Here is a 26953-nt window from a genome sequence, read left to right on the forward strand (position 1 = left end):
CTTGCAGAGACACTCACATGTTCACATGTGAGTGTCTTATCTGATTAATGAGACGTTTGTGTAACCACTGAAGTTAATAAAAAGGCTGTGAGGGAAGGCTGGAGTTGGGCTACGATCAGATGAAGAGCTTCTCCCCTTGCAGCAAGTAAAAGACAGAAAGTGCTGTGGTCTTGCTTTTGTGCACAAGTGATTGGTCTCTGAGTCAGTGGGGTTTAAGTGTTAGACCCAACAACGGGTTGGTAAATTTTTACCTGAATGTAACGTTCAGACTTTATACCAGCCTCCAGGACTTCAGCGGGAAGATGTTCGGGAAACTCTTTCTCCCCATCGTCGCCCTCTGTCTCTTGTTGTGCCTGAGAAATGGAGCTAAACAGTTCATGGGCTGCCTGCAGATCTGACCAGAAGCTTTGCAAATAATCCTGGCAAAGGAAAAACACACAGGTCAAGAAATAAATTACTTCAACTGGCCTTCTTAGTTCTAGTAATATACCTGCAAAGGCCTAAGTTTTGGATCCTCTTCCACTTAACCTTATCAGATTCGAGAAAGAGAAAGAGTAAAATTTTTCAAATTCACCTCAAATCAACAGCCAGATGGTTAAAACTTTTGATGCAGTTAGGCCTCATCAGTATTAGTATTACAATAATAGTTAAATAGATATAGAAACTGGTTTCAGAATGAATAAAGCGAGTTTTTGGAATGGGCTTCCCAAAGCAACAACCTCAACCCTGTTGATAATTTTTGGACCGTGCTTAAACGTCAGGACCGTTTTAGGAAACCAACCAATTTAAATGAATTCTACCAATTCTGGTTGAAAATTGGTCCAATATCTACCCAGAATTGTGCGAGGATGTGGATTTTACAGAAAATCAAAAATGAATTCAAACTTTTACACTGAATTCTTTTTTTTTTAACTTATTAAAGTTGTGCGCTGCACAAAGATTGGTTTAAAGAAATTATCAGAAGTACCAAATGACCATGACAGCCATGCTCATGATGAGTGAATGTAAACTTAAAATACAAGGTATACAATAATTATTACAGCCTATGTACAGTATTACAGTCAGAGTATAAAAATTATGTTACATTATATAAAAAAGACTGAATGAGTTGGCAGAACTAAAGCTGTAAAGACAAATAAATGAGAGAAATTCCAACATTCTATTATTCTGTTATCTAATATCATGTTCAGCCAACATCTACTAACTTACACTTTGTAATTACAGCAGTATCCATTCGTATGTGATCATTATAGCTACATTATTTTTCTCAATGCAAGTGGGAAATAAGCTGTGTGGTGTGTCTGGTCAGACAGCATGGCTGTTTGTGTCTAGTCCACACAGAATGTATCACGGAGAGTAGATAACTACACTTTTATAAGTACATGTTAGCCACAGCACCGATTCAGTTAATCTCACAGAGCAACGATTCATGAAGGAATCCTGAAGTACTTTGCAGTGTGGCAAGTCAAAGTGGCAGGGATTTGGATAAAAATATACAAATCTGGCAGCAATGTATCAAAAATGTATCACAATAGAAAGTGATGTAATATTAATTTGACGGCTATTAGCATGTAGAAGTACTGCTCTTTTCTCTTTTTTCTTTAAATAAATATCAGACTTGGTATCAGTACGATTTTACTCTCTGACCGACTCTGCTCGTGTTTGCGGCGTTCCAAACACGTTGCCAAGAGGAAAGATGCAGAGTACCCTGTAAAGCCAAACATACAATATCAATACCCATAACATGGCTAAAGGGTGTTTCTACACTCTCTTCTTTACTTTAACTGTCATTTATTGACCATTTTAAATGGCGATACCAGTGTGTCGACAAATAGGTAAAAACTGTAACTGTTTTTTTTCTGACATAGAGCTCGGATCGTCACAAATGACGCTGTGACCTTCAACTTTAGTTAAATTCTCATTTACATACTAGTTTAATAGTTTTCTGACTCATTGTCACTGTGTTTTATACAACCACAGCATGCTTGCTAGGCTGACACGAATTGAAAAACAAAGTGTAGCTCTCTGTATGTAGACAGACTAAATGCCACATATATTTACATTTTGTCGCTTAACCAGGAAATCATGTGTAATGACTGAAAGTTTGATAATAACCACTAATACTGTTGCCAAACATGTAAGTGTTTCAAAACGTAATGCCTGCTATATGCTACAATAGTCCCATTGAAGATTATTGAAATAATACAGACCAACCAATTGTTCCATCATATAGGTTCCAACACAACGACTTTACAATGTAACACAAAGAGCTGACTTTCAATTTTAGGTGTTCAAACCATGAGTTTCTCTAAATGCATGATGATAAAACCCTGTAAGGTGGCTACATATAAGAAGCTGATACAGAGTAGAGTAGATGGTATTATAAAGGTATTTCATATACCTGGACGGAGATGACGTACACTCCACACGTGAGGCTGCTGAACTGAGCTACGGCCTCGGGATCCTCAGTGATCATCACTATATTCATCATTCCTGCCAGGTGGTTGTAGTACCACACTGCAGCTGAGTACACACACCTACACACACACATACACACACACATTAAATGAACTCACAAGTTTAGCATAAGATGCATGAAGGCAAATTACCCGCTAAAGCAGTAATCTTTAACATCTCCCACTAAGTTTTTGCTGTTTTGTAGGTGGTAGTTATAATTTCACACTACTTGTAATTCAAATGGTGCTTCCACAGAAAGAATATAAATAATAAATAATTGAGTGCCTTATCTATATAATAAACACATTTCATGAGTACACACTGCACTTCTAGTTTCATTTTTTTGGCACAACATAAAAGTTTGTCAGATCATGATTAACATTACAACAAAGTCTCTATTATCAAAAACACTCATTAAATCATTTTGGTGCTTTTCTGTATTAAACTGGTATAAATATTAATAACTTTAAGCTGCCATTCACAAGTCCTCCTGATTTCTTTGTTCCTGCACTTGTTTTCTACCTGAAGTAGAGGAAAAACATTTTTTAAAACGTTAAAATTACCCCTTTACCCATTGAACCCCTATTGGGACAAAACACTAGGAATGCTTGATTGACATCTTAGCCAGTACGTGCGCTCTAAGTGCCATATGCATCTGCACCGCTGGCCTGTTGCACAATTTGAAAGAAAGTTAAAATTTAATGTTTAAATTTTAAACTTTCTTAAATTAAATCTCCCAGATGAATTTTGCGCACATGTGAACTATACATTTATGTCACTTTCACAAAATATTTTTTTTAAACCCAGATATGGCAACTTAACATTTTTAGAAACACAATTTCCTTTCAAGAGTTGCTGAGCAGAAGTAGTCAGGAGGTACAGTCAAAGACATTTTGGGTGATTGGATGATTATCAGGATGTCCTAAAAACATAATTTGAAAAACCTTCAGTTAATCCAATCCTAGAAAAACAGAACATATTTCTCCCATGCTGGCTTCCCTGTTAAATCCAGAATTTAATTTAAAATTCCTCTTCTTACACATAAAAGCCTTGAATAATCAAACCCATTTTACACACCCACTTTGCTCTCAGACTGCGGGCTTATTTGTGGGGTTTACAAAAGTAGAATGGGAGGCAGAGCATCAGCCTTCAAGCCCTTTTTTGTAGAACCAGCTTCCTATTTGGACACGGGAGACTGACGCCCTCTCGACTATTAAGATTAGGATTAAAACTTTCTTTTCTGATTTATAGTTAGGGCTGGATTGAGTGACCCTGAATCCTCCCTTAGTTACGCTGCAATAGGCAATATTGGGGATTTTTGTTGGCATTTTTGCTCAATATAAATAAAATTGAACTGAACTGAATATGTTTAATTAGCATAATCTCCATTTTAATTAATGAGATTTACAAATTTCACATAGTGAAACATGTAACGTCACACTTTGACCCAGAAAAACAAAAGGAAGTCAAAGAAGTATAAGTACAAGAAAAAACATGACAAAGAAGAAAACATGAGAAAGGAAAAGACTTTATTTCTATGATACATGTGCTGCAGCATCTTGACTGTAGCATAGCACAAGCTAATGTGAACACTTCAGTGAGTGTGGTAAATAATGAGCACCGACCTGGTCTGCCATTTTTCCTGGCTCTCGCCCTTCTCTCGTGGACAGTAAGCGTACTTCTGAAATTCATTGGCAAACAGCACGCAGTCGTGTCGAGGGTCTTTGACAAGGGTTCGCAGCCGGTTGTAATACCTGCACAAACGCACATGACAAAAAAACAAGTACATTCAATAAAATCATAAATTACACTCAAGAAACCCTATCATTAGTTTGGGAGAATGGTGGGTGTTAGGTTTATATTGTGGATTGTCATTTATGCTTAGAAATATATATTCATATATGCTTAGAGGTTTATAATTGATTGCATAATGATAAAGGTCTGATCCTTAGTAGTCTGCAAAGACTTTGTGTGCCTTCCAGAGCACTCTGTCATGCACACACATCCTAAGGTCATGAGAGAGGTCATACCTTCTCTTACTGAGTAGGGAGGACACCTACTCTGTATCTGTTTAAGTATAAGAGCCCTTTGTTTAGGTGGACCACTGGACTCCTGGCACCGGCTTTGGGGAGTCGTTCACAGGGTCACATCTTGACACACACACACACGCATACCTACACATACGCACGCATACCTACACATACACACAGACGGTACTCTTTGTTCACATGTATGCTTGTGTAAGACGTCATATGTTAATGAACCTATGCATATTCATGTAACCACAATAAAGAGCAGTGCTACGGGGGAGCTGACTGAGAGTGACTGGGGTTCGAGCGGAAGGAACAGCGCTCGTCACAGTTCTCTCCCTCATGCACGAGCAACACAAAGAGCTCTGGTGACTTGCGTCTTGCTTTTGCCATTGTAGTAGAATTGTCTTGGCATTCCAGCAATAGGTGTGTGCTACACAAACCTATCAGTGGGGGATGTTAACAGAACGTTAACCCTGAAGCACAAGGGAGAAAAAACAGATCAAAGCAACGTATGTTGACTTTTCTTAACTTTTTATTTATGTTCCCTTGTTCATTTATTTCACAATAAAAGCCCAGTTAAAAAAAATCAAAGTTTTTGGTGAACTAAAACAGCAGAGTACATGCAGTAGCTGTTTTACACTAAAAATTAACACTTGTACTGATCAAACAGATGAAATGAGAAATAAAGGTCTACAAATGCCCCGATCTCTAGTTGAGCTAATAAAGATGATATATAGAAAATTCAGCGATTCTGCAAAAGCGAAACTGCAAAGAGAGTCCACGATGAAGCTTTTTTCTCTTTGCCGTGTACGTTAAAGTCAATGGAAAACAGTAAGTAGTGATTCAGTATGACAACTCTGTATGTTTCACCAGATGTCCACCGAACACTATCAAAGTGAAGCCTCATCATATTAATGATGCAACACTGTAAAATGGCTGTGTGAGCACAAATCAGAAATAAACTGGACTGAAACCCGAGTTCACGTGGGACTTCTTATTTACAGTGCTCATCAAGTTTGTCCAAAGCTCTCCTGCATGTTTATGCTGGACACATATTTGAAGTCACAGGCTGTGTCTCTTTTAGCTTTGTCAGCAGAGCTTTTGATATAATGAAGCTGACCCCTGGTCAAAGTCTACAAACGTGTGTAGCTAGGTTAAGCTGGGCACACAGCTAACAGCTTGACTATGAATTATGAATGCAACTCCAACATTTCAAACAGAAATTCAAAAAGAGCATCAGAATGGGGAGGAAAGTCATTTAAAAGACTTTGAGCACGGCTAGGTTACTGGTTCCAGATGGGCTACTGAGTATTTCAGGAAGCAGGTGCCGTGTTTGGGGATAGTTAACAACGCGGAGAAGTTGCATTCATTTTAATGAATATCTGTTACTCTGCCACAGCCCAGAATACAAATTATACTGACCTACATGAGAGAAGATGCTTCGCTAAATCCTGTAGGGTACAACAGGTAGTTGGGTCAGATTGAGGTCGGATTAAGTACTCACCATAATAAAAACCACACTGGAGTACGTTTGAAACTGGACCAAAGCCACATCCTCTAATATATACTGGTGCCGTTATGTTGGCATGTAAGAGAGTGAAATGACTATGTTTACATCTGCTCAAACAAAACCGAACAGCAGGAAAAATGAACTAGAGTTTGATTTAAACGGTGCAAACAGCACAGATGCAAAAACACAAAATGCTTCAGGTAGCTCTCAAATGTCTGTTCAAGCTCCTTATGCTGCAAGCTGAGATGTTTGTATTCATCTAGCTAGCTTCAGAGCCATGTCCCAGTTTAGTTTAGTTTTACTGTGTTTGGCTAAAAAGTAGTAAAAAGTGGAGTATTCTCCTTTCCATTTACAAGATACATAGAATAAAGAGCTGGTTACTTGTTAGCGATTAACCAATTCATCAGCCTAATACTGGTATCAGCTGGTATTTTGCCTGATATCAGCATTTACAGCACGGTGGCTCAGTGGTTAGCACTGTTGCCTCACAGCAAGAAGGTCCTGAGTTCAATTCCATCATCAGGCCGGGGTCTTTCTGTGTGGAGTTTGCATGTTCTCCCCATGTTCTCCAGCTTCCTCCCACAGTCCGAAGACATGCAGTTAGTGGGGATAGGTTAATTGGAAACACAAAATTAGGTAGGTGTGAGTGCGAATGGTTGTCTCCTGTCTGTGTGTTAGCCCTGCGACAGACTGGCTAACACATATCCAGGATGGATGGATCAGCATTTACTGATTTCAGTGGTCAATGTGTCTCTTCAACACTACATGGGCTAAGTGTTCAAAAGCTATATGATGAAGAACTAAAACAGTTTCCATGTAACAAAAGGGGCCACAAATAACAAAAACAGAACATCAGTACTCACCTGTTTACTTCCCAGTAATCTTCTTGCCAAAACAAAAACAAAAACAAAAAAACCCAAACAATTGTACCTGCGATTCTTGTTCTGCAGAGCCTGGCAAGCAGTCTGGGTGAAGATGATGCCCTGCAGCTCTCTGAACTCCAAGATCTCCAGGTAGTCGACTACGACAGCAACATCAGGCACCACATAATGGGTCAAATCTCCGGGCAGCAGCTTTCCATCTGTTTGGGAAGATCTATGTTCAGCGATAAATTCTTGTTTCTACAGCTCTTTATTTGCTTGATTTCCTATTGGAAATGTTATCAACTGTGCCAAAAGACACTTAAAAGCATCCTTCTTTTACATTTGCTTGTTTCCTACTAAACGTTGCACAGATTACAGGAATCGATGTACATCCAGAGAAATGCATTTAAATATTTTCAAAAATGTCCCATATAAAGAGTTTATTGTGCTTACACATCACTCCCTTTAAAATACTTGTTTTTACTTTATTTGCACACCAGATGTTCATCAGCATATTATATGGCAAAAAATTACATTTATTGTTACTTTGACATATTTCGGTACAAGTTATTATTATGCAGACTATAATGCAGTCTATCTTGATTATGACCCATCATATTAACAGTGAGCTGCCCCACGGCAGTTTTCCAGGTTTTCTAAAAGACTTTCTTTGGACACTTGATGGTTTTTCACTCACAGTTATTATACCAACCATTTTCATTTTGTTTTAATTTGTTAAGCCTAACCTATGAATCATTCATAAAAAACACCTAACTCAAGGGATGAACCAGGATTATATCTAGACATTATAAGACAGCAAAAATAAATAAATAATTAAATAATTACATTGTATCTTTTTCCAATTTCTTTAGCTGAATCTATGAAAAATGCCAAAGATAATGCAGTCTGACATTCATAAAATAGTGCTTTTTCACCAACAGGCTGATATCCACAGCACTATTAGCCTAAAACTTGACATAAACATAAACCTGGCATGTCTTATACAATGTATTTCTTTTTAGGTTTTCAGATATTTCAATAAATTGTTGCACCTATTTTCTATTTTCCAAGCAAAATGCAAAGACATGAGGTGTGGCTCACAATGTTTTCAGTGTGCTGTATAACCTACAAACACAAGGAAGATCTGGATTAAGATGAAGTCAATATACACAGGATAAAACCTCTTAAACTCGGACTGATATTTCATAAAAGCGCTGATCATTCTCACCTCAAACACTAAACAGCAGCACAAATGTGCAAGCTTAAGTGATTGTTCTTCACTACAGGTGCACCTATCCAGTATTTGGATCACATATCAATGCAGTCCAGACTCAAAAAGCAAAACAGGGTATTGGTGACAATGCTCTAATCTGTCCAGTTCTACAATGTTCTGCGTTTACATCCCCACTGTCAGCAGCAGATCACCAGCTGATCATAGCATGAAGGAAACCAACAGCAAAAGAGCTGGCAGCCTGGAGGCATTTTACACCTGCTATGCCCAAAGCTTTTCTTTGAATGCTTCTAACAAACTGTGGTCAAGTGAGTGGACATCACTAAAAAGCTCTACAAACCTGTTGGCTTTTCTCTCTTGCTTTCATGCTCTCACTAAATATATTTGGTTTAACAACTACTATGAACACTTTATTGTACTTACGATAGTACTGTTGGTTGTGTCAACTTGATTAATATTACACCAATTCACCTGTCTCTTATCAGCTCCACTCCATGCATTACATGCATATGAAGATGTGCACTTAGATTAAGACTGAGAGCAGTGAAAGAAGAACTGTCATAACCATAAAGCACAGATCAATAAAGATTCTTACACTGAGCTAAAATTAACTAGTCCAAATACATTTAGTGAAAACAAAAACATGCTTTTTGTTTTCATCCCTTCAAATGTATTTTTTAACCAATAAACACTAACTCACTAAACGTATATTCTTGGATGTATTCATTTGCTGCATTTTACTAACATTTTACAAAATCAGGAAGGAATCTTGAGTGCATCCTGACTGCCTCTTACATCAAAGAGTTTCTTCCTCACAGTGAGGAATAGCGCATATTAATTTAACATTGGTGTCAGATCGGTAGCTTGTATGGGCAGAACAAAGTACTGGTTTTACACCTGACCTAGACAAAGTCAGACTGGTGCACTGTTGTGCCAAAAACTGATTTCCAATGTTTCCGTGTGTTTTTTATGTGTAATATCGTAACATATGTTGCTAAATAGACTTTGGTGAACAGGTATTACAAAGGGGTTATATATAAAATTAAAAAATTACCTGTTTCTCAAGTATCTTTGTAACTGGTTACATTATAACCAGTCAGCTCCCTTTTGTCACTTAACATATGTTTACAGAACTATCTTTGCTTTTATTGCAATTTCAGTTGTCCTCTTGGCCAGATTACTCTTAAAAGAGACATTTTTAAAGTGAACAGGAATTTTTTTAAGTGCATAAATAAAGCTTATATAAAAGTCACTGCCAAAAACTGATTGCGGCTTCTACCTTCTTACAGGAATGTTGTTTGTTGCTCAAGATGACTTGATATCATTGATGAGGGATACATTTGACATATGTTTCACATATTATAGACCAATAAGTTATTTATAGCAGTTTAAATACAAGCAATCAGTTTTTGGCAAATACCGGAAATCAGTTTTTGGCAGACAATCACTTTTTGGCACAACACCCCTTGCCTCTTATCTGTGCACAGGTGGGATTTGCCATTTAACTGTCATACGAGGTAATTCTAGCTTTGGGTCATACTGTATGTACTTTGCTATTTCACGATTCATGTTACAGTGAAGCAAAATATAATATAATAAAAATTACGTGTTAAAACAAGTTATTTTTCCTCATTTGATTGTGTACGCCCCCAAACCACTACCTGCCAGTATTGCATTAACAGCAACGTTAGATACTTCTATAGCAGCAAACAAAGAGCTGTTTTTGTGAATTTGAGATTTAGCTGATTTTACCATTTACACAGTCGGCCTGACACAGTGAGCTGCAGCAGGGAACCCGCTCTCTCAGATAGTGTTCCCGGACCACTCGGACCTTCCGCCCCACGCAGCTTTTCAAATGCAGGACTCTCTCCGTTTTAATCATCGTCCACACTCACTAATTAGCCACATACAGCCGCCGGCGCTCGCTAACTTGCTGTTCTGCCAAAACGCGGGAAGACACGGTTGTAAACATTCACGGCAAAGTTCAGGGAAACACGGAAGGAAAGGCACGACTGCTGACGTCATGACGCCCAAGCAGTACCGCGTCTTGCTGCGTTCAAGTGCTGTCGGACGCTCACCCAGGCCAGTAATAGGAATTCTTGGTCTTTTTGATGACCTCGGTACTGACTCGGATCAGCGATATAAGAGCCAACACTAATATCAGCTGTTAAGGCTCCCAAGCTGCATTACCATTTGTCCAAACGCAGCAAAGTTAAAGCCTTTAATTCATATACATCTTCATGTTGGCAATTAGAGTCAAAGCTAATCTGAGCTGCTCCCTTGTCTGTATGTTTTAATTTGGCAGTCTTACGCCGAATGCCCTTCCTGACACAACTACACTACAGCACTGTAGTGTGTTAATCACTATGCTATCGAGTAATTATAGTAAACCTTACCATTTCCACAAATTTAAGCAAAACTACATTAATATCGAAGCATCAAGGAATACTACAGATGTATACTAAAGGCTTCATTTATATTGCACATTTTTAGTGTTTTAGTGCTAAAACAGTGTGTAAATGTTACAATTTTGATGCTACTGCAATCTCTATGTCATTTAAATGTAATACCAAAGTAAAAGAAAAATTCTTAAAACATATGAAAGAGACAGAATGTGTATTAAAGATTAACACAGCAGCCGTGACATGGTCATGTCACCCACCCACTCTGTAGAATAGAGTTTGAGGGGCTTTTTGTTTGTATGTTTGTTTGTTTTTTTATTTAACATATGACACATGGTGGATTGCAAATATGAGGACACTGCATGCATGAATGAGACTGTCAGTCACAATTGCCTGTTTTATACTTAATGAATGGAACCATGATATACAAAAGCATCACTGGCTTCACTTTTCAGTAACCTCAGTAACACAACTAGTTAATAGTGAGGTTCCAAACTGAAAAAGGGAGCTGAGTGTTTTTGATGTTGCAGTCTTGGCATTTTGATACCAAACTACAAGCCAAGAGTAAATGCATAGACAGTAAAATACCCAGAATGGGTGCAGCAGCCAACGACTGGCCAGAAACACCAGAGGAGCGAAACACCAGCTCTTGGTAGACAGAGCAGTCGCCCGAGACAGTAAGACCAGACTAACCATTGTGTTTACTGGATTGCCTGGATTGACCACAAGAAGGCCTATGACTCAATGCCCCACACATGAATCCTGGAATGCCTAGAACTATACAAGATCAGCAGGACACTAAGAACCTTCATTAGGAACTCAATGGGGATGTGGCAAACAACAGTAGAGGCTAACTCCAATAACAAAGTCACCATCAAATGCTGGATTCACCAAGGAAATACACTTTCTCCATGGAGAATGGAGCAGTGATCATCTCCTCTACATGGATGACATCAAGCTGTATGCCAGGCGTGAACTGGCATAGTCCTGCCGAGTCACCTGAATGGTAATAACAAGATCCAGGATATCAACACCTTTGCACTGCTGGAATAATAAGCTGACCAAAGGAGGAGATAAAAGCCACCATGCATGGAGGGTTTCACCCTGAGGCTGTATGCTAAGCAGAAGGAAGGCGGCCGGTGATTAGTGAGTGTGAGAACCACGCTCCAAATGAGACAACAAACATCCGGAAGATAGTAACAACTCACTACGTGCTTAGCGAATACTTCAGGCAGCAGAAACCCAAGAAAGAAGAGGAGCAAGACAAGGAACCATCATAGAAGGACAGGCCCCTGCACAGGATGTACAACCATGAGATAGAGGAAGTGGCTGATTTCCAGAAATCCTACCAGTGGCTGGAAAAAGCTCGACTGAAAGACAGCACAGAGGCATTAATCATGGCAGCACAAGGACAAACTTCTAAGTACAAGATCCATAGAGGCTGGGGTTTATCACACCAGGCAAAGACCCCAGGTGCAGGCTGTGTACAGATCCTCCTGAGTCAATCCAGCAGATAACAGCAGGCTGCAGGATGCTAGCAGGCAGGCCATACTTGGAACGCCATAATCATGGTATACAGGAACATCTGTGCCAAGTATGGCCTGAAAGTCCTGAGGTCAAAATTGGAGATGCCCCCAAAGGTGGTCGAGAATGACCAAGCTAAGATCCTGTGGGACTTCCAGATACCGACAGACAAACCAACCGAACATAGTAGTGGTGGACAAGCAGAGGAAGATGATTGTAGTGACAGATGTAGCGATATTTTACTGTTGGTATGATGCTCCTTTTCTCTCAGTTATTTATCTGCTAATCCCTTCATCCCTTGTCTTCTGCAATGTCTCCACAGGTCAGAGTGGCTGCAGACGCTGGGGGGCAACAGAAGCACCAGACCATGTGTGTTCAAGGTGTAGGCAGTCAGCACGTGTTTTCTGGGATAACTGGGTAATGGAAGTGGGACACCCTCAAGTGGTCTGGCAGAGATGTACTGTGTACCAGTAATAGGCCAGGCATTGGTAGACTCGGGCTTTCCACCAGACCCTGGTCCACCAAAACTTGGTTTGACCTGGCATTGCTGGAAACAAAGTGGGTAGAGGTCAGGTATATTTTTTTTTCTTTACTTTTCTTTACTTTTTGGAGTAATGACCCTGACAAAGAAGGGAAATACCTTCAATTTCTGTTTGTAACGAGGTGTTTTCATACTGTTTTATTGCTACTTTTGCTAGAAACACTTGTTATTATGAGCTAATAGTAAATATTTAGATAACTATAGACGTTATAATAATTTTGACAGGTCTTTAGTCTTCCTGGAGTGCAGGAAGATGCAGGAGGCTGTTGCATATATATAAGAAAGAAAAGAGTAGCAGCTCAAAATGAATATTTGAAGTTGATCCAATGTGTGTTGTTAAACAGCGGAGGAAGTGGTTGTTAAGCAATGCAAAGTAGCAGGCGAAGTGGGTCATTCCTCTTGCTGCCTCTGCTGCTCTTTGGCTGTGCTGTGGAGAGGAGCTGCAGCAGAGCACCAGCACAGATTCTGCGCTCAAGTTGAGAAGTGCTCCGACACAGATGCTGAGGACTTAACTCGTGTTTATGGACCGGCATCGTTTGAAAAAGTCTGTTTTAAAATGACGCATCCCCGCTAAAGGTAAGCACTAAAAATGATGTTATCATTGTTTTTCTACACGCACAGTTATTCGTTTAAGGGGGATATCGAAAAATCACTACTCTGCAGGAAGCAGTTTGTAATTATATTTCCTAATATTAATAATATCTCTCTCTCTCTCTCTCTCTCTGTATATATATATATATATATATATATATATATATATATATATATATATATATATATATGCTACATGAGCACTTTTGAACCAGATTTTGAACCATATAAGCACAATAACCTCTTGCTATTTCTTGCGATTTAATGATTTAATAACTGTTGTCTTTCTGGCGATAATATGAGGCTGGCTTCCCCCAAAAGTTAGTTTCATAACTAATTTTTGAGCTGTTCTGCTGTCCCGTCACTGTACGGTTTGGCCCTGTTTACCGCAAGTTGGCTCTTTGTTAATCTCCCCACTTTTCTGTTCAGTTTACAAGCTCCACGGCTAAACTTCAGATCCCCTAACAGGAACACAGTCGACTCTTTTACATGTGGATGTAGTTCAAAAATTAAGCAGCTGATTGATCAATTGCTAAACCATTGCAGTCAGCTCCTGTTGGTGTTAAAAGGGTGTGACTGTGCACTGAGACAGTCCTCAGCAGTCCAGACTCTTTTATGAAAGAGATGAAACTGTTAAGTTTTATTAATTAGGATGATAATTGGGCAACAGAATGATTATTGCTGTTGTAGTATATCCACCGAATCCGCCTGAGGAGTCACAGCAGGCAGAGTTTAACGAGCTGTCAGCGCTAGATGGCGATCTTGAGCAAGACACATAAACCTGGAGGTGGTCCACGAGGCTTTCCATTGTGTATGCGGAGGTTGCGTGTCTTTGAACGTTACATCCACTGGTTGAAATAAATAGAATATTTGCATTCGGTGACGATGTAAAGTTCAAAGTCAGTAGAGAGAGTGATATATGTCAATTTAGAGCCTCACAAAGAAAATGCAAGTTCTTAAGAGAGACGCTTTTCAATTTCTGTTTTGTGTTCTGCTTTCAAGTAGTTAACATTTATTGCGCAGCTGTAGTGCTATGCAATATGTCACGGTTGGCATTTGTCACAAACATGCCCTTGCAATAATAGTAATGCAGCTTTTGACGACTCCTGGGCTCTTACTTTAATTAAATGAGTTTTACTTTTTAAGATGAGGCTGTGTGGGTGGCATCGACAGTTCAAGACCATAAGTTCTCAGAACCATGTGCAGGTCAGGGCTGTACCACTAGCACTCCTTTGGCAAGATGATAAGGTTGTAAGAAATCCAAAATGCATTTATCTAAGAAAAACAAAGTAAATGAGAGCGATGTTAGGTGGCTGCAGTCTCACTTATAGACCTCAGTGTCAGGAGCACATGGCTTGTGAGTTGCATCAATGTTTGACAGAAAGAAGAGAGCAGTGTGATGTACAGATGTAGTCCCAGTTGTCTTCGGGCTAGATAATGTTCTGAAATTTGCGATTTAAGTGATCAATTCACGCAACGCTGAATTTTAAAAAGAAATAACAAAAATTTAAGATAAAAAAAAATAGTATAAGAAAAATATATGAGCAAAGAGAAAACAGCCTTCTTATTATATCAAACACCTGTCAATCCACATTGTCAAAAGAAAAAAGTGCACTTTAAATAAAAATAATAATGATAAAAAAAACCTCATGGGTTTTCTGTTAGATTCAAATAAAACACAAATAAAAAAAATGCCCCGAGGTCTTGTTTATCTTTTCATAGAATACATTTTTCCAGTGCAAAGCTTGACAAAATTCATTTATCGTCTCCCCCCCCCCCAAACTAACACAAAATAATTCCTTTTTGTTGCTCATCAAGCAGGTACTTCTGAAATCAATTCACTTCACTTGAATTCAGTTTCAGCGCCAACAACAGTTGGCTGAAGGCGCTTTACATTGTATGATGATATGTTTTAGCTTGGCAGATGTAACACATTTTTCCACATTAACTAATACTTGCAGCTGTGTAGTAACAGTACATACGGATTTCCGATCCTCTGATTTCAGTTTCCAAATTCTGAATATTGACTTGTAAATAATGGAATGTGAAATAAGGGGGTAGGAACAGAAAAACTTCATCCCAATCCTCTTCGAGCACGAACCTTGTGTAGATATAGATATTTTCATGAAAACTTGATGTTTTGAAGTTTTTTTCTCTTATTATTTCTGTTATATTTACATGTTTGATTTAAAATGATTCTATCTATCTATCTATCTATCTATCTATCTATCTATCTATCTATCTATCTATCTATCTATCATCTATCATCTATCTATCTATCTATCTATCTATCTAATGCAGTCATCATATAATGTGAACTCTGATGTGCTTTTACAAAACATCTAATTTTTTCTATTTAGATTAAAGATTATTCTAAAGTTCAAATAATGTGATAAACGTTAGTTTGAAGGCTGTTGTGGGTTGATTATTTTATAGTTTTTTGAAATACTTTGGAAGAGATGGTTCAAAACCAAACCTGTTTTAAGTAAAGCCAAACCATTATAGTGGTATTTACTGTACTATGAAAAGTATTTCCCCCTTCCTTATCTCTTTTGGGATTTTTTGGATATTTGTCATACCTAAATGTTTCACAGCATCAAAGAAATGTTATTACTAAACAAAGATAACCCAAGTAAGAAATAAAGTGCAGATTCTGAATTGTGTTTTAATTTATTAAGGAAAAAAAAGCTATCCAAACCTACCTGACCTTATGTGAAAAAGTATTGGAAGTAAGTTTTGGAACGCTGAGCTCACTTTCACCAGTAACACCCACACCCGATTACTGCCAGACCAGCTGAATCAAGAAATCACTTAAAACCTGTCTGACAAAGTGAAGTAGGCTAAAAGGTTGCTAAAAGCAACTCTTGCTACAATCTAAAGAATCGACTAAGAAAGAAAGTCACTGACTATGATGAGAGCCATCATCCACAAATTTAGAAATCTTGGAGCAGTGGGGAACCTTGCCAGGAGCTGCTGGTCTACCATGGCTACTCTGTGATTGACAACTCATCCAGGAGATCACAAAAGAACACAGAACAACAGAGCAGATGACTGCTTGCAGCTGTATTAATAGGAGTCACTGATTGAGAATCTGTTCTTCAGCTCATGTCAAACAACACTTTGACTCCTCCATAGGCCACATCTTAATAGTCCCTCAACACTGCTGCACTTGTGATTTAGTCCCTAAATGGTAAACATAATTCCAGTGTTTAAAGAATAACAGGCTGTTGAGGGTACTGAAGTGTGTCGCCAGTAGAAAATAGTTCCTGTAGGCCAGATATCCTCCCATGCATACAAACCAAATAGTCCGCTGCGCCTTGCAATCACAATCACAGCCATTAAATACCTGATTTGGTACAGAGTATACAGCAGGAAAATCAGAGGAAGCAGTGTGCTGTTCCTCTGGGCTTTTGTGGGACAAGTGGAAGATTTTTTTTTCTTGTCCCTGAAATTCAATGATGTATGTGCATAGTGTTGAAAGTACTGTTTGTCAGTCTACTAGCACATTAAACCAGACTTTCCATTTCCATTCCTATTTTGGCACAAAATGCTTTTTATATTCATGCTCATTTTGAGAAAGGGAGAAAATACATTTACATCATCTAGCACGTCAAGCAATATTTGAAAAAGATAAACGGTTTGGGCAGGAAGAAAGTTCGAGTTTATGCACAAATGTCTTGTAAAAATTCATGAACTAGGCAGTGTTGTCCTTTTCTTTCATGCCAGCAGAAAGCCAGTTTCCTGTTACTTTATTTTGTATACTAACATTATTAGACTCTTAAACATGACCAGATAAACCAGCGAGATTATTGGTGGGATGGCGCCATGTCACTGAATTACTGTTGTGTATTTACTAGGTAATAAATTTGGCAGCAGGAGCCTGTTAAATGCTGACTTTCACCTAAGAGCTGCTGGTCGTTGGCATCTGATGTGATCTTTCCATCTTACTGTGGACAGACCATGATACTGTGCTGCAGCAACAGCAGCAGCAGCAGCTGATTTTCCAGTTTGCTGACCCCTTTCTCTAGGGAATCCTACATATTCTGTCAGATCAATACATGTAATCAGTGCTGATAAATGGGAGAACGCTAGCTGTTGTTTCTCAAGGACATGTCATATTGGAGTTCCAGCTCTTGTGGCCTGAGCTTCTTATGCTGGTTATTAGAAAAAAGATGCAGGAAAATGTAATAGCAAGTAGTGTTATATATGGTATTAGAATAACTGGTTGATTGCTAAAAGGTTTGTGTGTGGGTGTAGGGGGAAGCTATGAATTATGGAGAGAATTTGTCAAAGAGTTTGAGCTCTGTTCTCTCAGGATGAGGCAATGGCAAAACATCAGCCATGCAATTCAAATAGCTCATAAGGTGGAGGTAAAAAGGAGAGACCATTAAGGCCAGCAGCCCATCGGCTCTCAGCATCCTATTCATTGTGCAACAAAGGCCGAGCAAGCAGGAAGAAAAGCAACATGAAACATTTTTAAGTGGTTCTGCCTAGTGGGCACTTTAGAGTGGACAGGAGGGAGGGCGATGGGGCTGGCCATTACAAAGCATCATGAATTCTGTCCTTAGGGCAAATGCACGAGTAACACATTATAGACAAAACAGATGGAGAGCTCCCACGTGAAGGGAGAGAAAGAGAGCAGCGTCGTACGAGTGCAGGACAGGATAGGTCACTGAGGTTTCAGGGGTTGCTGTGACCTGGCAAATTGACACATGCTTTGAAAAATGGAACCAGTGTGTGGTTTGTGTTTGCTGAGGGCATGCAAAGGCTTTCTTGGAGAGGAGGCTCTTTTCACCAGCTTGTGATGGAAGCCACAATAGATACAGTGCATCCCAAAAGTTTCCACAGCGCTTCACTTGTTCCACATTTGTGTTATGTTGCAGCCTCATTCCAAAATGGATTCAATTAATTTTTTTACCTCAAAATTCTACATATAATACCGTGCGATGACAAGGTGAAAAAAAGTTTGCTTGAAATTCGTTCTAAAAAATAAAAAACATAGAAATATGTACAGCCTTTGTCATGACACTCGGGTGCATCCTGTTTCTGCTGATCTTTTGTGAGAGGTTTTTACAACTTGATTGTACAGCTCTCCTTTGACCCTGACTAGTCTCCCACGTCCTACTGCTGAAAAACATCTCCATAGTATGACACTACGATGCACCACTGACAGTTTTGCATGTCACATAATATGCTCAAGCTTTTTAATTCATCTGCAATTTTTTTTAATTTTCCAGTTATTTCTAATATAGGTCTTTAAACCAAGTTTGAAAGCAGCTGTTTATTTACCGATATGTGGTCCTCACAGGTCAACCAGCACAAACATGATGTTACAGAGTAAGAATAAGATTGCTGTAAATATGAAGAATTTAAATGAACTCAGTTTTATCCCATGCAGCTTTTTACAATGAAGGCTGTAAAACTGTGATTTGCATGTGTGTACTATTCTAGGAGCTATAAGTCTTATTTTATCCAAAAGTGAGAAATTCAACCCCACGCCACTCTTGAAATAACAGATTTATCATTTGCATAGAGAAGCAGAAAAGAGTTGTATAGAGAAACAACTTTTAAAAAGTTCAGGAAGTAAATAATGGAAAAATAAAATAAAATAAACAAAAAAATAGTTCAAACTAAATGGAAAAGTAATTAACTAATTTAAAAAGTAAAATACTTGAAGAAAATTAAATTACAAATATCAATTTCTGTCACATTTATCCCTGAGATGGACTAGTGCCGTGTCCTGTCCTGTCAGTTTGGAGAGCTATCAGCTCCAGTGGAAAGTGGTTAAGCAAGTGGGTGAATTTCTGTCACATTTATTTTTGACATTTTAGATTTGGTACATACATGGATTCTTTTTTCTTTTAGGTCTTTTAGACTGTATACTAGGGGACATGAAAATGAAGAAAAGACCAAAGAAAAAGTGTAAACTGAACAAAATAAAGAAATGTGACCATTCAAGGAAGATGTTCATTAATGTTTTGTTATGGTAAATGGACTGATCCTTAAATCGCTCTTCTACTCTCCCGGAGTGCTCAACATGCCACATTCACAGTCTTCTATGCTTTTACGTACTTGCCAGCTACCATTCACACAATGATGGATGTATCGGAGAGCAACTTGCAGAAGGATATTTGGAATGCGGACCAGGGGGAGCTAAAACAGGGATCGAACCACCAACCTTCCGATCAGTAGATGACCTGCTCTACCTCCTGAGCTACAGTTACAGGTTACATGTATAGATAAAAAATACACACACAGCAAACACAAGACATCACCAAATTTAGTTTCACTTGTTTGTTTTTCCTTTTGCAGTTGTTGTTTTCAGTAGTTCTGCTGGCATGACATGGATTGTAAGCAGGCTTTGGATGGGCATTAACATGTAGCAATTACAAATATATTTTCTACTCTTAGTCCAAAATAATATGGTAGTTTGCTGATGGTTAGTCTCCATTTAGTCTCTATTTAAGGCAATAGGATTTTGGGGGAATTTTTGCCACTACTGAAAGGTTGTTTTTTTTTTTTTTTTAAATAAAAGCCTGGAGACAAACAATTAGAACAACTATGTTGCTGGTAATGAATAATGACCTTGTCTGGTCTGTGAGACAAGTAAGAGCAGAGTTCATGCTGTGACCCACTGGTACACAGGGACTGAGGGGGGGAAAGGGTTTTAATTCTGCTGTTGCATAATGTACTATTTTGACTGTACATGTGGAGAGTACTGCTCAGTCACATTAGAGAGGCACTTAATTATCCTCTACATCTTAGTGTGTAGTTACTTTTTCTGTGGATTTAGCATTCATAAGAAGTTGCCGACTTCAAGCTAAACAGCTCTGCCAGTTTCCGTCATCACAGACACTGGGTGCTGGAAGCATTATAGTGGATTATACTAAACCCAGCAGAGCACAGCAAGACTTGCTCAATGTAAAGCAATCCTCTTCATTTTCTGACAGTCAACAGTCTCCGCGGGGGTTAGTTACTGGCCATTTTGTGGCAGCTGCTAACCAAACAGAACAACATGCTCTGACATGAAATTTAATCAACAGTTAGGTCCATAAATATTTGGACAGAGAACATTTTTTTCTCATTTTGGTTCTGTGCATTACCACAATGAATTTTAAGTGAAACAACTCACATGCAGTCGAAGTGCAGGCTTTCAGCTTTATTCAGTGGGTTGAACAAAATATTGCATAAAAATGTGAGGAACTGAAGTATTTTTTTAAACCCAACCCCTTCATTTCAAGGGCTCAAAAGTAACTGGACAAATTACCTAACTGAAAATAAAAGGTTCATTGGTTCAGTTGGTTGAAAATCCTTTGCTGGCAATGACAGCCTGAAGTCTTGAACTACTGGATGAACACAGATGCTGGGTTTCTTCCTTTTTAATGCTCTGCCAGGCCTTTACTGCAGCGCATTGCTGTTTGTTTTTCTGGGCCTTTCTGTGCAAAGTTTAGTCTTCAACAAGTGAAATGCAGCTCAGTTGGGTTAGGATCAGGTGACTGACTTGGCCTTTTAACAATATTACACTACTTTGCATTAATAAACTCCTGGGTTGCTTTGGCTGTATGTTTTGGCTCATTGTCCATCTGTATTATGAAACACTGCCTAATCAATCTAACTGCATTTAGCTGGATTTAAGCAGACAGTCTCTGAACACCTCAGAATTCATGAGCTGTTCCACACCTTCTTCATACTTTTCTCTTGCCATCATTCTCGTAGAGGTTGATCTTGGTTTCATCTGACCAAAGAATGTTTGTCCAGAACTGTTTTTTAAAATTTTTTTTAAGTAAAGTCCAGTCTTGCCTTTCTGTTCTTGAGGCTGATGAGTGGCTTGCACCTTGCAGTGAACCCTCTATATTTACTTTCATGCAGTCTTCTCTTTATGGTAGACGTCACTTGGATATCTATATGTCTACCTCCTGGAGAGAGCCTTTCACTTGGTTGGCTTTACCTGTTGTCTTCTGTGGATGGCCAAGGGTTTTTCTGCGTTGCTGAGTTCACCAGTGCTTTCTTTCTTTCTCAGGATGTACCAAACTGTAGATTTTGTCAGTCCTAATATTGTAGCAGTTTCTCTGATGCGCTTTTTTCTGTTTTCACAGTTTAACGATAGCTTATTTCACCTGCATGGAGAGCTCCTTAAAACTGCACGTTGTCTGTTCACAATAAAATCTTCAAAACGCAAGCACCACACCTCAAATCAACTCCAGGGTTTTTCTCTCCTTAATTGATAATGACATAAGAAAAGAATTGCCCAAACCTGCCTACGAAATAGCCTTTGAGTCAATTGTCCAGTAACATGCAAGCACCACACAGAAAAGACCTGGCTAGGTGGTTGAATCAAACCCAGGACCTTCTTGCTGTGAGGCAACAATGCTAATCACCACACCGCTCAATATTGATCGTTATTGATAATTTTTTTAAAAAGTAATCTGAAAGTAACTAGTTATCCTATAGTCATAGCTTAGTTCATTCAGTACCCCCAATGATGATATGCACACCTTTTCATGATGAAAGCCATTTTTGAACGTGTTGCTCCTCCTTTGGCCTGGATGACTCTGATCACCCGTCTAACTGGGCCATGAAAGTGTGCTGGGAAAAAAAAATCATCTGAACAAAAAAAATATTTTAAAATACATTTACTATTTACAAAAAAATTGATTCAAAAAGTAAATACTGACCAATCATTCCCAAAAATGAAAAAACATTGACATTTAACTTCAATCTGCATTGCTACCTCTTCATGTTGGAGCAGTGCAGACCATCTGTCCTTGAAATCCTCTATGCCAGGTTCTTCATTCACCACCTCCTGACGCCTGTAGGCAAATGTACGAGCCATTTTTGTCTGCAGTGTCATTGTTTCTCCTTTTGATTGCTGTCAAGAGTTCAAGTCTCCTTTTCCATTCCTTCTTGTGTTTCTCCCAAAGGAAAGGATGGATAAAAGTTGGCTTCAGCTCATCTTGGCTTCTTTATTTTTGCTGCAGGAAAAACAGAAGCACTAGCTTTGGATTTAACCGAGTTCACAGACAACTCTGGACATCCTTGTGATTTCAGTAGAGTCCTGTAAGTTCCCATTTTGTACTTCAGCCTCTGTTTCCACAAAGTGTAATTGTTTCTTTTTACTAATCCCAGGCTTAAATGCATTGCAAGTGTCAAAATGTTTTTTTGTATTTATGACTTTTGAAGTTTTCATAAATATTTGTTTTATAAGCACAGTCCTTGAATAAACATGTGACAGTTTCCTTATTCTTCAGATGTTGAAATATATGTTGAAAAAAATTCTCTCTCATTGGAAAGTTGATTATAATCACAAATGGAGCATGTGACTCTGGTTAGGTCTTTGGTAACTGGTTGTTGGATTGGATGATTTCTTGATAAATGGCTCAGTAAGACATTCCAGGTCTTGAATCAAGATGCACAACTTAAATAAGTGCATGGATACAAACGGCCCCGTCTGTAATGTCTGTGATTTAGTTTGTTCTGCTGGAGCAATTCAGATCTTCTGGAAAACCTCTTGCAGTATCTCCACATGAAGTGCAACACTAGAAGGATAAGAGAGGGACTTTGTTACCTGTATGTTGATGAATTTGAATGCATCCTGGAAAAAATAAGATCATGAAACAAATACAGAGACAGAGGAAATTTGGAATGTGTCTTCAGGCTTGGTTATATATATAGCTTCAGAATGCATTTTTACCACAACTATTTCATTATGTATTTAATACCCTAGTCAAAAGTTTTATGTTCAGTAATTAAAAAAAACTATTACAATAACTAATTTTAAATCAATGTCTTATATTATTCCTATTGCAGGTGATAGTTTTACATATGTGCTCTCATTTTATGGTCAGAAAGGACCATAAAATGGGATTTAGGAGGTAAAACAAACACTCATTGGATATCTCCTTAATTTAAATTTAAATCATGTAATGCAGTTTTCATGGAGAATTTCTCAACAGAATAGCTGCCATTAATGAATAAAGGGACGTACTGATTACTATGTGCTGTGGTGCTTTGAAAGCACCTTGATATTATTTATAAAGTGAATATCTGACAGAACTTTGTTGATATATTTGCTTTCTTTTGCTTTAATGTTAGCAGCAGGGCTGCCAAAACATACTAATTATGACTAACGATCTTCAGAGGTTTAAAATGCTTGTGGATCTGCAAACATAGATGTACAATCATTTAATAAGGATGGTGACAACATCCTGGCAGCATTAAAGGGTTTGCTTAGATTAAGTTACAGATTAACTGTTTTCTTTGAACTTAAGATCTAATTTGTGCAATTAGCTTGTTGTACTTTTGAAAAGAAGATTGTATATATGAAACCATAAACATTTTATATTATAAATATACTTGCTTTTTTTAAAACCTGAAAATAGCAGTCATGTCTCTATTAGGTCATCAGGAATCAACAAAAGCTATTTCTGTAGAAAACTATATACAAAGTTATTTTGCCCTATATGTGTAATCTATACATCAAAATGTAGCCATCATTGTCCTCTTTCATCCAGTGTTATTCTCACTGAGACAGGATTTACAGTTCCTGTCACCAAAGCAGAGCCTCCTCCGTTCCCCATAGAGGACAATGTTAAAACAGCTCCCAAATTTCAGCTGAAAACCAAAGTGGCAGGCTGTCATTACACTGTCACCACGTCCATATAATAAACTCTATTAACATGAAAGTTGAGTATTTTGTGGACTGGAAGTTGCCGTCATTCACGGTAAAAGAATTTTTTCGATCCGACTTTGAAACTGCCGGCTCAGAATTTATGGATTCACATTGAGCTTATTTCAGGTCTTTTTCTCTCGTACTGCGTTGATCTGAGCACTTCTTCATTTTGATGAGCTTCAGCTCCAAGTTTCGTTTTTTTTTGTCTAGAAAAAATTTCAGCAAATTAAGTTTAGATACTTATTTTAGGTACTTATTTTAGGTACTTTTTGGGCTTTATTGAGCACATTTTTAGTTTTTGGTACTCTTGCTTTTTCACACGTAAGCTGGCTGATATTTACGCGTATTCACCAAGTTCACTTTTGTATATTTTACATATTTTTAAGCATTTCAGGCAAAATCTTCAAATTTTCACATTCACGTTGCATTTTCACTATAATGCTTACTCGAGTTCTTCTTGTCATGGTTAAAGTTATCATTCTCATTCAGTTTTATCACTTTTGGTTTTTCTGCTCCTCTTGCATTTCCTGTCTCTAGTTCTGGTTTTATTTTGATAGTGTTTTACCTCTAGTGTTTAGCTTTACTTCCTCCCTTGCCTCATTGTGTCGATCATCGACGCCTGTATTAGTTTGCCCACAGCTGTCTGCGCTTCCCTCCTTACCTTGTGTGTTTAAGTAGCCTCAGTTTATCAGCGTTCTGTCGATGTGATGTCTGTTGTTTGTTGCTGGTACTTTAATTGTGTGTTTGGTTTTCTGGGTCTTTGGATTTGTTTTACCACCATTAAAGGTGAGCTCTTTGTTTATTCAGTCTGTCTTTAGAGTCTGCATTTGGGTCATCATCCACCTGCACACAATGATAAAAGCTTCTTGAGGCAACTGTTGTTGTGATTTGGCTCTATATGAATAACACTGAATTGAATAATAGAAATGCACAAATCTGAACATGTCTAAAGACTTAGGTGTTCAGAAATCCACTCCAAAGTAGCTGATGTGCTGAAAACATCACAGCAAAGGCACAAGATGAATTTTAGCAACAGCAACACACCTTGAGAAATGTCTACAGATTTCTGTATTCGTATTTCTTGACCAAAACAAACAAAAACTTAATAAGAACATGAAACAACGATGTTGAAAGCAGCATTGTGTAATGTCTTAGTTTCCTACAGTTTTAATATATTTTTAATTGATTGTTGAAATAAATGTCTTTAATTTGTTAGACAGCAATTGCTTGAAAGAATTATCAGTGCTGCTTACCTTCCATCACATTGCTGTCCTTTGAAACCTCAGCTGCATTTTCTATTCTATTCATTAGGTAGGAAATTAAATTGACCATAACCTTAGCTTAGCAAGGCCTTGTCAAGCTCCGCCACAATCCTGTCAGATGGCTCAGTTTATTCGTCTACATCCAATTACCAAATCTCATATAGAGTGAACTAGGCCTGGCTGATGTGGAAAAAAGAATGCTATCAATATTTTTAGGCTCAAAGACCATATCATCTCTGTTTTCTATGATGCATAATACAAAAATGTAATTGCTTAGATCATTCTTTTCGAAGCAGCTTGTTTAGGGCAGTTTCGGGAGAATTTAGTAAAACCATTTTATATGTTTCTTTTGGATGTTTAAAATAAGAATTTCCCTGGGTAACCTTGTCACTGAAGTTTTTATATTTCTTTGAAGTGCGTTAATAGAGTTTATGGTCCATAGTTGACGTGTTACCTGCAGTAGATGACTGCAGGCCTTACCCCCGATGATTATTAGCACCTACAGTACAATACACTCAGAACATTTTGACCATGTTAGCTGCTGTCAAACTGCTTTTATCCAAAAACAAAGTGAAGGTATTGCACTACACCGGGCGTGTTACTGTTTAAATTTGTTTTTTTATTAGTTTAAAGCGTTAAACAACCAATCCTTGTCCACCATCAAACAAAACTCTTTGCCAAAGTCAAAAGGATGTTGTTTCCACAAACTTCATCATTTGTTGCCACATGCAATTCTAACATTAACACAGCTACAGACTTCAAGTTATTATTCTTCTTAAACTAGCACCCTGCCACTTGCATGAAAACTATTGATTTATTTCACAATTCAGAAATTACAATATCAAAATAGAGAGTAAAAATGCCAACACATTATCACTAATCAACAATGAACAAAATGTGCATGTTTCTGCAAAACATCAGACATTTCCTACAAAGGGGTTTTCCTATTTGACTTCTAGTTTAATTACATCAACATTTCAGTTCACCTTTTTCTTGTTCTTGTTCTGTTTGTTCTGTTTTAGGCTTGAACAAGTGTATAAAAGTCAGGTACAATGTTTACTGGACAGGTGATTGTCACTGAGTCACTGAATCCAATGCAGTTGCTGAACTGATCATCAGTGTGACCACCTCTATAATAGCAGAGGTTCTGTCAGCTTGCTGATCTTAAGCATACAAATGTTTAATGCAAAAATCTTCCCGAGAGTGGATGTCAGAGCAAATTCTCTCCAAGGTCAGACTGTCCAATGCTCAGACAAATTGCAAAAATCCCAAGAGCTACCTCTCAGAATCTACAGGCCTCAGTTGGCAAGTTAAATGTGTCATGACCCTCCCACTCAAGAAAGCCATGGCCTGCTATTATTGACTGGCTGGTGTTTGATTTCAACCAGGCACCCCTAATACTGGAAGGTCTGGAGCTGTCTCTGTTTAAAAAGTTCTGATTTCTGAATCCTATGAGTATTACCCAGCACGCAGGGACAGGTAGACAGGACAGAAGACATGCTGTGGAAGAGAGCCAGAGATTAATAACAAGTATGATTCAATGCAGAGAGGTCTATTAACACATAGTGAGCAAGAAAGGTGGCTGAAGAAGAAATACTCTATGCATCATGGGAATCCCCGGCAGCCTACCCCTATTGTAGCATAACTAAGGAAGGATTCAGGGTCACCTGGTCCAGCCCTAACTATATGCTTTAGCAAAAAGGAAAGTTTGAAGCCTAATCTTGAAATTAGAGATAGTGTCTGTCTCCCGAATCCAAACTGGAAGCTGATTCCACAGAAGAGGGGCCTGAAAACTGAAGGCCCTCCCTCCCATTCTACTTTTAAATACTCTAGGAACAACAAGTAAGCCTGCAGTGTGAGAGCGAAGTGC

At 38.3% G+C, this 26953-nt stretch overlaps 2 protein-coding genes across 5 annotated transcripts in view; one reads left to right on the top strand and one right to left on the bottom strand.

The window, feature by feature from the left end:
• Positions 1 to 10106, bottom strand: part of dis3l (DIS3 like exosome 3'-5' exoribonuclease) — a 39399-nt gene extending 29293 nt beyond the window's left edge. For all 4 annotated transcript variants that reach the window (XR_005615137.1, XR_005615133.1, XR_005615136.1 and 1 more), the window contains exons 1-5: positions 9847 to 10106; positions 6931 to 7081; positions 4083 to 4211; positions 2402 to 2537; positions 252 to 419 (exon numbers count right to left, since the gene is read on the bottom strand). Coding sequence is in view for 1 of the 4 variants with exons in the window: in XM_031757696.2 (XP_031613556.1) it covers positions 252 to 419; positions 2402 to 2537; positions 4083 to 4211; positions 6931 to 7081; positions 9847 to 9976 (714 nt within the window). In the remaining 3 variants the exon portion in view is untranslated. The remainder of the gene's footprint in view (positions 1 to 251; positions 420 to 2401; positions 2538 to 4082; positions 4212 to 6930; positions 7082 to 9846) is intronic.
• Positions 10107 to 13073: 2967 nt separating this feature from the next.
• Positions 13074 to 26953, top strand: part of LOC116334301 (multiple epidermal growth factor-like domains protein 11) — a 230030-nt gene continuing 216150 nt past the window's right edge. Inside the window, exons 1-2 of the mRNA XM_039621112.1 lie at positions 13074 to 13137; positions 22131 to 22209. The gene's annotated coding sequence lies outside the window, so the exon portion shown is untranslated. The remainder of the gene's footprint in view (positions 13138 to 22130; positions 22210 to 26953) is intronic.

This window comes from Oreochromis aureus, linkage group 1 (assembly GCF_013358895.1).
Source record: "Oreochromis aureus strain Israel breed Guangdong linkage group 1, ZZ_aureus, whole genome shotgun sequence".
NCBI lineage: Eukaryota > Metazoa > Chordata > Actinopteri > Cichliformes > Cichlidae > Oreochromis > Oreochromis aureus.